This window comes from Kickxella alabastrina (genome assembly GCF_025024165.1).
Source record: "Kickxella alabastrina strain RSA 675 chromosome Unknown BX661scaffold_3, whole genome shotgun sequence".
Classification (NCBI taxonomy): domain Eukaryota; kingdom Fungi; phylum Kickxellomycota; class Kickxellomycetes; order Kickxellales; family Kickxellaceae; genus Kickxella; species Kickxella alabastrina.
Window position 1 is genome coordinate 791,275 of NW_026251474.1, and position 12,771 is coordinate 804,045.

At 49.7% G+C, this 12,771-nt stretch overlaps 6 protein-coding genes across 6 annotated transcripts; 2 read left to right on the forward strand and 4 right to left on the reverse strand.

Annotated features, from left to right (window-relative positions):
- Positions 1 to 1,889: 1,889 nt before the first annotated feature.
- On the forward strand, positions 1,890 to 2,267 carry BX661DRAFT_222679 (uncharacterized protein; the record flags this gene model as incomplete). The annotated part of the gene is made up of 2 exons (XM_051538867.1): positions 1,890 to 2,071; positions 2,098 to 2,267. The coding sequence occupies exons 1-2, from the start codon at positions 1,966 to 1,968 to the stop codon at positions 2,265 to 2,267; spliced, it is 276 nt and encodes a 91-aa protein (XP_051394273.1). The 5' UTR covers positions 1,890 to 1,965.
- Positions 1,890 to 3,208, reverse strand: BX661DRAFT_222680 (uncharacterized protein; the record flags this gene model as incomplete). Its single annotated transcript, XM_051538868.1, has 2 exons — positions 1,890 to 2,640; positions 2,693 to 3,208. The coding sequence occupies 2 exons, from the start codon at positions 3,206 to 3,208 to the stop codon at positions 2,365 to 2,367; spliced, it is 792 nt and encodes a 263-aa protein (XP_051394272.1). The 3' UTR covers positions 1,890 to 2,364.
- A 447-nt stretch (positions 3,209 to 3,655) lies between these two features.
- BX661DRAFT_177724 (S-adenosyl-L-methionine-dependent methyltransferase) lies at positions 3,656 to 4,900 on the forward strand. Its single transcript, XM_051534711.1, has one exon. The coding sequence runs from the start codon at positions 3,799 to 3,801 to the stop codon at positions 4,819 to 4,821; it is 1,023 nt and encodes a 340-aa protein (XP_051394274.1). The 5' UTR covers positions 3,656 to 3,798; the 3' UTR covers positions 4,822 to 4,900.
- Positions 4,901 to 4,958: 58 nt separating this feature from the next.
- BX661DRAFT_177725 (pyridoxal phosphate-dependent transferase) lies at positions 4,959 to 7,152 on the reverse strand. Its single transcript, XM_051534712.1, has 5 exons — positions 6,672 to 7,152; positions 6,534 to 6,636; positions 6,392 to 6,453; positions 6,330 to 6,364; positions 4,959 to 6,303 (listed from the first exon to the last, which is right to left on the reverse strand). The coding sequence occupies exons 1-5, from the start codon at positions 6,734 to 6,736 to the stop codon at positions 5,180 to 5,182; spliced, it is 1,389 nt and encodes a 462-aa protein (XP_051394275.1). The 5' UTR covers positions 6,737 to 7,152; the 3' UTR covers positions 4,959 to 5,179.
- A 532-nt stretch (positions 7,153 to 7,684) lies between these two features.
- On the reverse strand, positions 7,685 to 9,101 carry BX661DRAFT_66505 (uncharacterized protein). Its single transcript, XM_051539385.1, has one exon. The coding sequence runs from the start codon at positions 8,766 to 8,768 to the stop codon at positions 7,869 to 7,871; it is 900 nt and encodes a 299-aa protein (XP_051394276.1). The 5' UTR covers positions 8,769 to 9,101; the 3' UTR covers positions 7,685 to 7,868.
- Positions 9,102 to 9,744: 643 nt separating this feature from the next.
- Positions 9,745 to 10,679, reverse strand: BX661DRAFT_135426 (cyclin PHO80-like protein; the record flags this gene model as incomplete). Its single annotated transcript, XM_051532654.1, has 3 exons — positions 9,745 to 9,874; positions 10,021 to 10,072; positions 10,550 to 10,679. Coding segments are annotated over 3 exons (312 nt in total), but the record flags the coding sequence as incomplete, so codon positions are not given.
- Between the last annotated feature and the right edge of the window lie 2,092 nt (positions 10,680 to 12,771).

Below are 12,771 nucleotides of genomic sequence, written 5' to 3' on the forward strand. Positions count from 1 at the left end.
CCACTCCGTTTGACGACCACTTGCCCTCGCTAGACGCCTTTGCAACAAACGCTTCGCACTGCGGCTGCAGCCCGTCCAGGTCCAGGAACAGGTGCTTCGAGTCGCGCAGCACCGGGCGGTTGCCATCGAGCTTGCAGCGGGGCTCGATGAGCTCGGCGGCGTTGATGAGTGAGCCGCACGAGTCGCACTGGTCACCGCGCGCGTCTTCGAAGCGGCACACCGGGCAGATGCCCTCGACATAGCGGTCGGCCAGGAAGCGGCTGCACGACTCGCAGTACAGCTGGGTTACCTCTCTCTCTGAGATCACGCCGTTCTCGTAGCACTTGAGGAAGACATTCTGCACAATCTCAGTCTGCTTCTCTGTCGACGAGCGGCCAAAGTAATTGAACGACAGGTCGAACCAGTTGTAGACCTGCTTGTGAATAGCGTGGTACTTGTCGCACAGCTCGCGGCACGAGATGCCCTCCTCGAGGGCCTTGGTCTCGGTCGCGGTTCCGTACTCGTCAGTGCCGCAGATGTACAGCGTGTTGTTTCCGCGCACACGCGAGTACCGCGCAAAGGCGTCGGCGGACAGTGTCGAGCCGATGACGTTGCCCAGGTGGGGCACATTGTTTACATAGGGCAGGGCGGATGTGATCAGCACGTTTTTGGCTCCGGCTCGGGAAGCACAACCTTTGACTGGTCGAACACGTAGGCAATGTCCTCGCGCACCTTGCGGTTCTCCACGGTCGGGTCCTCGCGCACCAACACCTTGACGACCTATCCAAGCGGGGAAACCAGCACAGACAAAAAACAAGATCAGCAATCGTTCCAGTTGTTTTGGGCGAGTATGCATGCATGCACGCTCGCATGTGATGTCGCAATCGCTCCGTCTTCAGGTGAAATCGAGAAATGCAGTGTGGCAGAGTCGAGCAAAATAAAAAACAATGAAGTACAGCCCAGCATAACATAAAATAACAGCAACTACAGGCACAGTCACAGTCAAAGTCACAAGAAAGGGGTTTGCAGCAGTATTGTATGGTGATGACTCACATTGGCAGTGTATATCGGCAGGGCGGCCGCGACAGCAGGAACGGCGCTCTTCTGGGCAAACCACTGCTGGATGTCGACGTATTTGGAGAGCACAGCGGCCTTTGCGTTCGAGACGGCGTAGTAAAGCGCGCCAAAAATAACGGCGTCAATGGCGCTCACTGTGGTGGTGGTAGTGCTCAGCTGGCCAATCTTGGCCTCAACAGCGGACAGAACAAGGTCAATGTCCTTGTCCACGGCAGCAGACTCAGCGTCTTCTCCTCCCACTCGAGAACCTGCTCGGCGGCCAGGCGATCGGCCAGCGGCTGTGTGCCAGCCTTGTACAGGTAGCGCACCGTGGCGTTGGCGTCGTAAAGTCTTGTCGTCGAGTCGCCCAGAACAACCCAGAACGGCTGCTTGGACTTTGGCGTGGCTTGCGTAGCCTCAGCAGCAGCGTCAATTTCGGTCCACTGGACGGTAGTACCGGTGGCCTGGGCGGCAACGAGTATCTTCAGCAGGCCCGCGGCGGCGGTAGAGTTGGCGGGAGGCGCCGCCAGGTTCTTCACGAGCGTGATATGTGCGCTGTTGGGGTTTATGTCGCTCATTTGAGAGGGCGTTGATTTTAAAGTAAAGTAAGATAAAAAATAGAAATAAAAAACTCACACAAGCATGACTAAAAGGCGAAGGCGGGTAGGAACATTGACCCACCCTGTTTATGCTTGAAATTACGAGACCGCCGCCTTAAAATGCCAGCACCAACTTTTTTCCCACCACAAAAGGAGCGCTTAATTTTAATTTTAAGTATAACTGATCCTAATTTTTCAGAGCGGCAGAGATTACACACGCTTTTTGGTTAAGAAACAGCAGCGCGTGTGCTTTCCCTTCTTGCCTCAGCTGGGCATTTTAAATTTCTATCTCTTGAGCTTGATTGGACCAAATTCAGTATATTTCAATAAAATGTTTGGCGGCATATTCAACACTCTGCAGACAGCCTCGCAGCGGCTGACTATGGCGGCCTTTTCCCAGTCGATTCTCAGCGGGCCCCAGGCGCAGGCAGTGCGCGGTATGGCCAAGCTGAAGACGCACAAGGGCACGCCAAGCGGTGGAAGGCGATCGCAAAGGGCCTCTACCAGCGGCGCCAAGCTGGCATGCGGCACTTGAACCGCAGGCTCAGCCCAGATGCGCGGCGCGGCAAGCACGCGCCGGTGGTGTGCACCGAGTTCCAGAGGCGGCATCTCGATCGCCTGCTGCCGTACTAGGCTCAGCGTACTAGGCTCAGGAAGCAGTTTATATAGAGGCCATTGGGCAAGCATTAGTTTCAGTTTAGTCAAGTTTAAAAATATACACATACGATTGCTAGCTGTTGAAAATGCGCGAGTACAGGCGGTCGTGCATGCCCTGGTACAGCTCAAGTACGGGCTCAGTGTACACGGCCGACTCTCCAAACAGGTCCTCGATTGAGTCAAGCTCAACGCGGCGGTGGGCGTGGTGGTCCAACAGCGAGCTGACCAGACGCTGCATGTCGCAGGACAGCATCTGCGCGCGCAGCGGCCCCACCAGGTTTAGGCGGATGGCTGCAGAGAATACCTGGCGCACAAACTGGAACATGAATAACTGTGCATGTGCGCGCAGCTGATGCCCAGCGCAACGCACACAAACCCAAACACCGTTGCCCAGTGCGCACGCACCTCGCCCAGCCGCGCCAGCCGCTGCAGCTGCCGCGCAATCCCCACGCACGTCTGGCCATGCCGGCGCCCATAAAGGCAGACAGCGCGTAGCCGCGGTTGAACACGCTCAGCAGCCCTCCGCCCTGCGCAATCGATGCACGCATTGCCACCTGGTTTGATGCCAGCATCGCGTGGTGGTATCCGTCGATCCGCACGATGTCCTCCAGAACCTTGGTGGCGACCACCTCGTCATCGCTGCCATTACCACTGCTGCCGTCGCCTGCTTTTGCCAGCGGCATCAGGTGCAATGCTGCCAGGTCGTGGACCCGTGAGCAGATGGGCAGCGCAAACCGCGCCTGGTTGTGTGCGCTGTCACTGATGAATCCCACAAACGAATCGATGTTGTCCTCGGCTGCGCTCTCGCGCACCAGCCCACCCTGAACTGCTGCCTCCAATCCTGCCGAGGCTACAAACCCGCCGGTGGGCAGCTGCGAGTCAGCCAGCATCCATAGCAGCCATGTTTCTCTGTCCATCGCTGGTCGGTTTGGTGTCGGTATGTATATGTGGCTTTGCGTGTGCCTCAAAGTGGCGCGTGTGTGTGTGCACTAGCCAGCTAGACTTAGAGCGACTGTATTTTATAATTTTTGGCTGCGAAAGTGACAATGCAAATGGCGAATAACAGAAGAACCAAGCCGGATCCAGCAGCAACAGCAACAGTAGCAACAACAACAGCACACACGCCCATAGGACAGCGACGTGTTCACACGCACAATCACGTGATCAATACTCACTTTGATCACCAAATTTAATTATATTTAATCAAATCTTGCAAATCAAGACACACACGTGCACGTAATTTAACGAAAGTTTTGCCTGCGTATGATGCGATTTTTCGCTCTATGCCGCCGATTGCACGATCAAAAAAAAACTCAACGTCGGCAGTGAGACTGGTGAAAAGAAAAAAAACTGCCCGAGTGGTACACAAACACAATTTTTTTCGCCTTGTTGCTTGGGCTGTTGCTGCTGTCTTATTCTTTTATTCAGACGGATGGAAAATTTTCTTCTTGCTTGCTTCTCTTGTATTCCTGTCTGTTTTTTATTTTTACTCTCTCGTTTCTCAATAATGGCCACAGAAAGCAACGCTGCTGCCAACGCTGGTAAGGCCGGTATGACCAGCAAGGACTACTACTTTGACTCGTACGCCCACTTTGGCATTCACGAAGAGATGCTCAAGGACGAGGTCCGCACCATGTCCTACCGCGACTCCATCATCAAGAATAAGCACATCTTCCAGGGCAAGGTTGTGCTCGACGTTGGCTGCGGAACCGGTATCCTCAGCATGTTCGCCGCCAAGGCCGGAGCCAAGCACGTTATTGGTGTCGACATGTCCAACATCATTGACAAGGCTAAGCTGATTGTTGAGGAGAACGGTCTTTCCGACAAGATTACCCTGCTTAAGGGCAAGATGGAGGAGGTCATTCTTCCCTATAGCAAGGTCGACATCATTATCTCGGAGTGGATGGGCTACTTTTTGCTCTACGAGAGCATGCTGGACACTGTTCTCCTCGCCCGCGACAAGTACCTGCAGCCCGGCGGCATGATCTTCCCCGACACAGCGACCATGGTCATTTCGACAATTGAGGACGGCGACTACAAGGAGGAGAAGCTCAACTTCTGGAGCGACGTCTACGGATTCAAGATGTCCTGCATCCGGGACGCTGCCATGAAGGAGCCCCTGGTTGACACCGTCGAGCCCCGTTTTGTGAACTCGTCCCAGTGCGTGTTCAAGACCATTGACATTCTGACCGTCAAGAAGGAGGACTTGACCTTTAACGTTCCCTTTGAGATCACTGTTGAGCGCGACGACTACGTTCACGCCTTCATCTCCTGGTTCGACATTGAGTTCCGCGCCTGCCACAAGCCCGTCACATTCAGCACTGGTCCCTTTGCAAAGTACACACATTGGAAGCAGACCGTGTTCTACACGAAGGATACTATGACCGTGTGCAAGGGCGACGTTATCAAGGGCACCATTGAGTGCGCTCCTAATGCCGAGAACCCTCGCGACCTGGACATCATCATCGACTACAAGATGACCGGCAAGGAGGACTCTGCTGAGGACCGCATTGAGTACAGAATGTGCTAGTCACAAAAATATATTTATATAAGCGTCAGGTGGCTTTTTTTGCAATTTCATCGTATCACAATACACACAATTAAGTATTTTTAAGGATTGAAAGAGTGCAAGCGAACTTTTTTTTGTGTCCTGTGAGAAGACTAGGGCTTGGTCCGAATCTCGGGTTAACCCGCATTTTTGCTACTGTGTATTGGTTATACTGAAATGATGATTGATTGATTGATTGTATTATTGGTAACAGATAACTTTTAGTTGGTAACCGCGCTGACTGATATCTGGCATATATCGGGTTAACCCCTCGTATTTATTCCATGAACAACGTCGTGAATGAATGCACCAAGCCTCAATATATGTGTTTGGTTTTATATTAGCTGTGGCTGTTGACGACTGCCACGTTGTTGAATCCGATCGGGGCGATGAGCTGCACTTTATCTGTATTGTTGGCCACATAGGCTCTAATTTCATTTTTGCTGCTGCTACAGCTTGCGTCGTTGGTAGCAGCTTCATAATCGACAGACGCTGGCTGCCCACTGATGGTGCTAATCGCATGTGCCAAGCGCAACAGAGCCGGCTCAAACATGTCGGTATCGACCAACCCGAATGCAGCCCGTAGGTAATGGTCCGAGGGCAAGGTAGCCGTGCTGCTAAACGGCATTCCGGGTGCCATCATAATGCCACACTCGTTCATTTTGTGCAGTAGGCGTGTCATTGCGGTTGGGTCGGCCGATGCCGCGCCAAAGTTCACTCTCATCCACATGAACATGCCTGCCAAAGGAACAGTGTACTCGACCAGCCCCGATAAGTGTTTTTCCGCCATGCGGACGAAGTGGTTGCGACGCGCAGTATAAATAGCGCGCAGCTCGCAAATATGAGCATCCCAACCATCCATTCCCCAAGTGTCGTTTAGCAGTTTTGACACTAAGCCCTGCGAAAGGCCTGATGGCTGGAGCGTGGTGGTCTCGTTGAGGATCTGAATCTTGTCCAAAATGTACCGTGGTGCGGTGACCCAGCCACAGCGCAGGTTGGGCGCCAGTATTTTGCTAAATGAATCAAGGCGAATGACACGGCCATCAGTATCCAAAGACAGCAGCGACGAAAAAAGAGCTTGCTGCTGTCCGCATGTCCTGTCAGTAACAATATCGCATCCTTGGCTGGACGTGAATTTTGGGAGCTGCAGAAAATAGTACGGGTCATCTTCTATGATTACCAGATTGTGCTTTTGAGCCACAGCGTAGATACTCTTACGGCGCACAAGAGACATTGTGGTGCCCGTGGGGTTCTGGCCAGTGGGAATCACGTACAGCACACGCAATGGGGTAGCACCACCCCACCCGGAGCAGACCCTGTCAAGGTCCGCAGGGACCATGCCTTCCTCATCTAAAGCAACAGGCACTGGGTTTACTCTGGCTATGGCTAGTTTGCTCAATGTCCCGGGAAATGTCCAGCGTCCTACCAGAACTGAATCACCGGGCTGGCAGAAAAGCGAAAGCGCTTGTCGATTGCGTCAGTGTTCCCACACGACGCAATGACGCCCCAATCTGTATACTGTGGGCTGTGTGTGCGCTGTGTGTGATTGTACAAAAAGTTGCAGTAGCTTTCCAGACCGCAGCCGCCACTATATTGTAAAAGCTCATCCAGGCACTCAGTCGTTTTGTTGCGCCATTTATTTTCAATTGTCAGCGTATCCTCTGGCTGGGAGGATTTGCGCCGGGAGCTTTGACTCTGGCTTGCAGCTGCAGGATTGGGAATGTGTTTGGATTGGGCATGCCGCCAGCCATGTTGATCATGGTGAGCATTGGGTTTGCCATGATGGACTTGAAGGCGCTCTTGGTGGGGCCGCGCATTGAAGGCACAAAAACTTGCAGAGGTCCTTGGGCGATGCATGTGAGGGAGGGCAATTAAAGGCGAGTTGGTCGGTATTCATCGTTTTGATTTGAAAAATAAAACTTTAAAAAATGAAGCGTTTAATTTCAAAATAAAAGTTGGAAAGAGTGAGAAAAGTGTATGTATTTCAGACATATTAAATAACGGCTGCGCAGCGACGCCATTTATTTAAGCTGAATGCAATACCGGACCTGTGCCAAGACAGTAAGGATGAAAAAGACATGCTACTGGCCTCAAGACAATACTGTGCCTAGCATTGTGCGCTGAGTGTTTAGGAGGGCCATTTTGTCACATTGAGTTTCGCAGGGTCAGCCACTTGCAAGACGTGAGTGAATGAGTGATCGTGTTATTGATTGAGTGGATGAGTGGGTGCCTAAATGTTTATTTTCGAGCAACCATATGCCAGCCGGCCGATCATTCACTATTATTGCCTTTTTAACAAGCAGCAAAAAACATGTCTGCAATTGGACAGGCACTGATGAGCAAGTGGGGAGTTTCAAAGTTTATTGGTGGCGGATCATCGACAGTCAATCAAATAAATTATGGACGTCAGCTGTGGCGTCCAAGCCACATTCTAGGCCACTATTCCTATCTTCAAGCACTAAGGTCATCAAGACTGTCTTTACAGCCGCAATGTCCATTCGGATAATACTGGCTCAATCAAATTTCAAGATCTTTACAGCGCCGCCCACACGGCGCTGCCTCTTTCAGTTACACATTGGATTTTTAACTCATTCTAATTTATTTAGTATACCCACTACACTCTGAGTACTACACCACCAATATGTGCCGCATTGACGATGTTTGTGACCAGTAAAATATGGCAAATCAATTATGCGGATCTCAAGGGGCGCCAGCGCCACATGAACGAGTTACTAGGGTCAAAGTATTTACAAAAAAATCAAAAAATAACATGTTCGCATACTAGTCGTGTAGTCAATAAGTTTAACGCCATGGGTGCACGCAACCTCCAATGTGCAATGAAAAACGGGTGTGAAAAATTATGTTAACAATGGAAAGACAAAAATGAAACAAAATAAAACAAGAATTAAGATAGTAAAAAAATCCGCTCCATGTAAAATTATGAGGGCCTTGAAAATGCCTTGGGAGACATAATTGTAAAATAGTCGAGCCACAAGCAATGAGTAGTGTGCATTTGCACACATACAGGCTTACAGCATGGCAGATGAGGACACTGGCGGATCCAGGTATATGGGCGAAATGTTGACAACATCCAAGCGGGAGTCGCGGGGCTGCCCATTATTACTGCGATGCACTCGTGTATCACGAGCGTACGCTGATAACTTCTGGTCGTGCTCATCTTCAAGCTCAACAGCGGCCTGGTGGCCACTGTACTGTTGCTGGCGCGTCGAACGAAACCAAGTGCTCAACGGCTGGAGAATCTTTGTTTTCAGCTGCCAGCCGCCACCGCCACCGATGGAGCTGTTTAAATGTGCAGACGAACTGTGTTCATAGTGCTCCTGGGAGACTGATTGGCGGTGATGCTGCTTCTGCGTGTGGCGGCTGTGAATGAGAGTGCTGTCGTCAGTGTTAGACCCAGAAAACTCTGGTGTAACAGATAGCGCCGAGAGTGCTGACACTGGAAGTGTGCTGTGCACGTCCCGCAAAGCGTTGACTGGCTGTAGTTGCGTGGAAGGGATGCGCGCAACTTGCCTCCGGGTATAGCCAGTAGAGGGCGCATTGGTTGCTGGCGAGTAGTCATAGACAAGGGTATTGACAGGTGAGCTGTCAGAGGTGTACGAGCCGCTGGCAAGGCGTGCCGGTGCTGGCAATGCAGGCAAATAGTGCTCACCGCGCAGACGCGAAAAGGAGGATGTCATTCCTTGACTGGGTGCAGAATTACCCAGCGAACTGAGGTCAGGCAGTGTTGTCTGGTGCCGCAACGTGTGCTTGCTCTTGGACATATCTGCCATAAGATGGCCATGGCTGTTTGTGGGCGAGGAAGCGTTCGAGCTGTGAACAGAAAGAGTCGTGCGGAGCGACGGGATGGAGGCGGCAGAGCGAGGGTGGCCACGCGCTTTGGTGCTGCTGTTGGTTGAGCGGGATGCCATCGGATCATAGCGCTGCTGTTGGTACCGTGACGACGCGTAACTAATGCACGCCTGCTCTAGCGGTTGCAAGAAGCAGGCGGTGCTAGCAGAGGTTGTAGAGGCTGTGGAACCAAGTTGCGCCCCGCGCCGCAGTAGTAGACGGGTGATGGCTGCGGCACATTTTCGAGGTACCCGCGAGAAACAGCGCGCTTCTTGGGCGATGGCCTCAGCTGCGTCTTGTCGTTGGCAGAGATGTGCTGTAAGGGCCCAGCGGCAGTCTTTGGCCGAACGTCGTGGTATTCAGACACAGATCTCTGTTTGACGTGATCTTGACCGATTGCAGCCAAGGTGCGAGTGGTCGGTGTCTTGTCATAGGGTAGCTGGCGCTTGGACAGGCCGTGGTAGCGCACCGAATAAACACTATCTGACTTTATCGACCTTTGGTCAGCGCTCTAGACATTTAAGAAAGAGAAAAGTCAAATATAGGCGGGATACGTGCGCGTTGTGTGTGGACGTGGTTGATTGTGGATTAGTGTGGATGTGATAAAATTTTGATGTTGGTGGTGGTTGTGTCTGTGGTGGTTATTGCATGTAATGGTCATTGCGAGCTGCGCCGCACGTCTCTGTATTCAACTTCAAACGAAGCGGTAGAGCGCGTGCGAGCGTGTGTTTGTGGATAAGCCGATGTTGCCATGTTTCTTACATTGTCGATTCCCTGGGCAACTGCAAGAGATGCAGCATCTGAAGTAAGCGCTATTGGTTGTCCGCTCTGGTGGCCACCGAGTCTTAGCGTAGACGGGTACATCTTGGCCACTGGCTCGGGATGGGTGTGTGCCGGCTGCTTCTGATGCTGTTGCTGCAGTGAGCTGGCCACGGGCTCCAAAATCGCAGCTTGTAGCTTGGACGAACCAAATGGCGGAGTCGTCGGTGTCAGTGGGATGCCCGATTGTGAGGCACCAGTGACAAACACTGTTGCAGCTTTGTTCAGATCATCGTTGTCGATGCGCAGGTCAAAATCCAGCAAAAATAGTAGCTGCTTCTCCATCAGATTGACCTCCGCAACTGTAAACACTGTTGAGTACCGTGCCCAGTACTTGTTTTTCGGGGAGGCGTCGTTAAGATATTTTCTAAAACATTGGGTGAAAAAACAAACAGGGATGTTGGCAAAATGTTGCATAATGGAAATGATCATTAGTTGTGGCTCCATCATCGGCACATTGAATTGAGGCGCACACAATAATGCAGCGCGTTTGCTTTAAGGTTGACAACTTACCCAGCAACAATGAGAGTGGCTAGAAAAATGCGGTGACACGTGCACTCCATCCCTAAAAAACGCATGTAGCACATTCAAATATCAAAAAGGTATTGCAAACAAGTGTGTTAGTATAATAAGTGCAAATAAACAAGCTGGTTTGAACACAATACACTAAAAGTTATAATTCTGAAAGCAACAAGATACAGCACAATGGGGCAAGTTCCAGAACAAAACTCGCAGTAGAGGGCACAAAAGCAATAGCATAAAATACGCATAAATGGGGAATGAAACACGCCACAATGACAATCAAACAGTAGCAGTCCATCATTGTCAGTCTTTTGCAATCCTGCTTGTTAAAAGTTTAGCACCCAAGCGCTGGCAACCATGCAATATCAGACATACAAAACAATTGAATGTTCGGTATTATATTCCCATGCACCACAATGATTAGGAGAAAAAACAATTGAGACGCAGCATAACGCGGCGATATTGTGCGGGATTTTAATTCATCCAATATTGTTGTTTAATCATTGAAATGTGCGCTTACCTCTTGCCTCCTTTGGTAGCCGCTTCTGCAACCGCTGCAAGTAGACCAACGTGCAAATGAGCGTGCCAGCCTGCACGCGCGAGCGTAAAACAAGGTTTGTGATGAACATGTCGAGCGCCGGAACGGACGAGAGCGTGCCGCCTCCGGGTGTGATGGCGGGGATGGGAGCCGATCGCTCGAGCCAATGCGATTAGATATCTGCTCGGAGCCCAAAGAATTTGCTAGCGGCCCGCGGTCGCTACTGGTAATTGTAGGCGGCGGTGTGCACGGAATTACACTCTTCGCCTGGGCGGCTATAATTGCAATCATGTCCTTAGTGATCTCGCTCTGAATGACCTCCAGCGTCTGTCCACTGAGCGGGGTGGACATGTTGAGGTGCAGCGGTCGCTGCTGTTGCTGCTGCATGTGTTGGGCATGGTTGTTCTCGGTCTGCGCACACATTGGTAGGAAGGCTGTTAATTATGTTTAAAAATAGTAAATAAAAATTTTGGTAAAATTAAATATTAGAGTGGTGACAAGGTTTGGAAGGAATAACAAGCACTGTTTATGATAAAATGGCGATGGTTAAAAAATGATTTTTTATATGTATGGCCAAATGTTGGGAATATGAAAGACGAAATGTAGGATGAGCAAAAATTAAATGAAAGAAAAAGGATTGGTGACAAATGACAAAGAAAATATGAACCGGGAACAGGAATAAAATAGAGCGTAAGTATTCGGATAGAAGAGAGGGGAGGGGAGGGGAGTGCGGACTAGGAAGATGATACGGTTCTTGAAGGTGGATGCCAAAAAAGCAAGTGCCGCGGGCCAGACTGATAAAAGAAAATGGAAAAGGGGTACTGGGGGATTTATTACAAACACACTACTCGAAGCGAATAAATCAGTGCAGTAGCAGGAGGGGGACAAAAAAGTGTATTGGTATGCGCGCCTTTTAAATACCTCGCACTTGGTGACAAGAAAATTACTATCGCGAAGCAAAATATAATGTAACTGAGAGAGGGAAGGTGGGGAGGCGTAGCGTGGTGATCATTTTATGTTGCAACTGCGAGACTCAAGATACAAAAAGATGGATAGTAATCCAAGAATCAATAAAACAAACAAGTGTAGTTATTTAGCGAAGCTAATTGAATTGCGGTTTGTATAAACGAACAGGCGGTCTGGTCCCAGCTTGATAAAAAACAATATCGATGCGAGAGCAGATGTCATTCGGAGTTGAGTTTTAAAAAATAGCAGTGGGCCAGAGCTAAGAACTATATGCCAGCACCATTCAAAGGGAAGACATTCAGGTGTAGTGGCAGTCAGAACAATAGGGGGAAAAACAACAAAGCAATCTAACAAGTTCGGGTAGACGAAATAAAAAGAACAAAAATGTTTTATTGATATATTAGCGTGTAATTGTGAGCGAGCATATGCATCTCGCTTATAATGTGAAATAATCAGCATATTTTGGAGTCTACCTGAGCGCCGGGAATTTCAGAATAGGAAACAGTCGCAAATTAATAGCGTGTGAAATGCGCCAAGTATGTCGATATTATTCAAGCGAGGCGACAAGGTTGATATAAGCACCAATAATAGGGTTTTTCTCAGGCATGTCCATTTCCAGGAAAATACCAATGTGAAGGGATGCAAATGTCCCAGGCTGGAACAGGAAAACAAAGGTCAAAATTCAGAAGCAATTTTTCAATGCGACTGAGGCGCTAAGTACAATAGTCGCAATTGCAGCAGCAGCGATACCAAATAAATCAGAATTGTTCAAAAGTTTGAGCAGTTCAGCTCTAGCAGCTTCATAATGCCAAATGTAATATAATAGGGGGGAGGCAGAATCACTCAAGAGCGCGCAGCTAAGAAAAACGCAGTAAACAGGTAATCAGACAGCGTGAAAAACAATCAAAAAACCTTTGTTGCTTTCACTTAAGCATAAACTAAATGGACAAATGACGGAATGCATTGCCATCGTCATTGTTATGCTTGCCCATTTAGTTTCAGTGTTAGAATTGTGCATACACAACTATTGAATCCAGAAGCACCATGCCAACAAAATATAAATTAATTGATTGTGTCTGTTTGAGCAGTGGCAAGTGTAATTTCAGGGTTTGTTTTGCAGTTGACAACTGCAAAACTGCACATACTAAAAAGCACAAACAAGTGTGTGCAAACAACGAGCACCAATTGTTTACCATATACAGCGACTCATTGTTATTGTAACTGCGCTTGAATAGCTG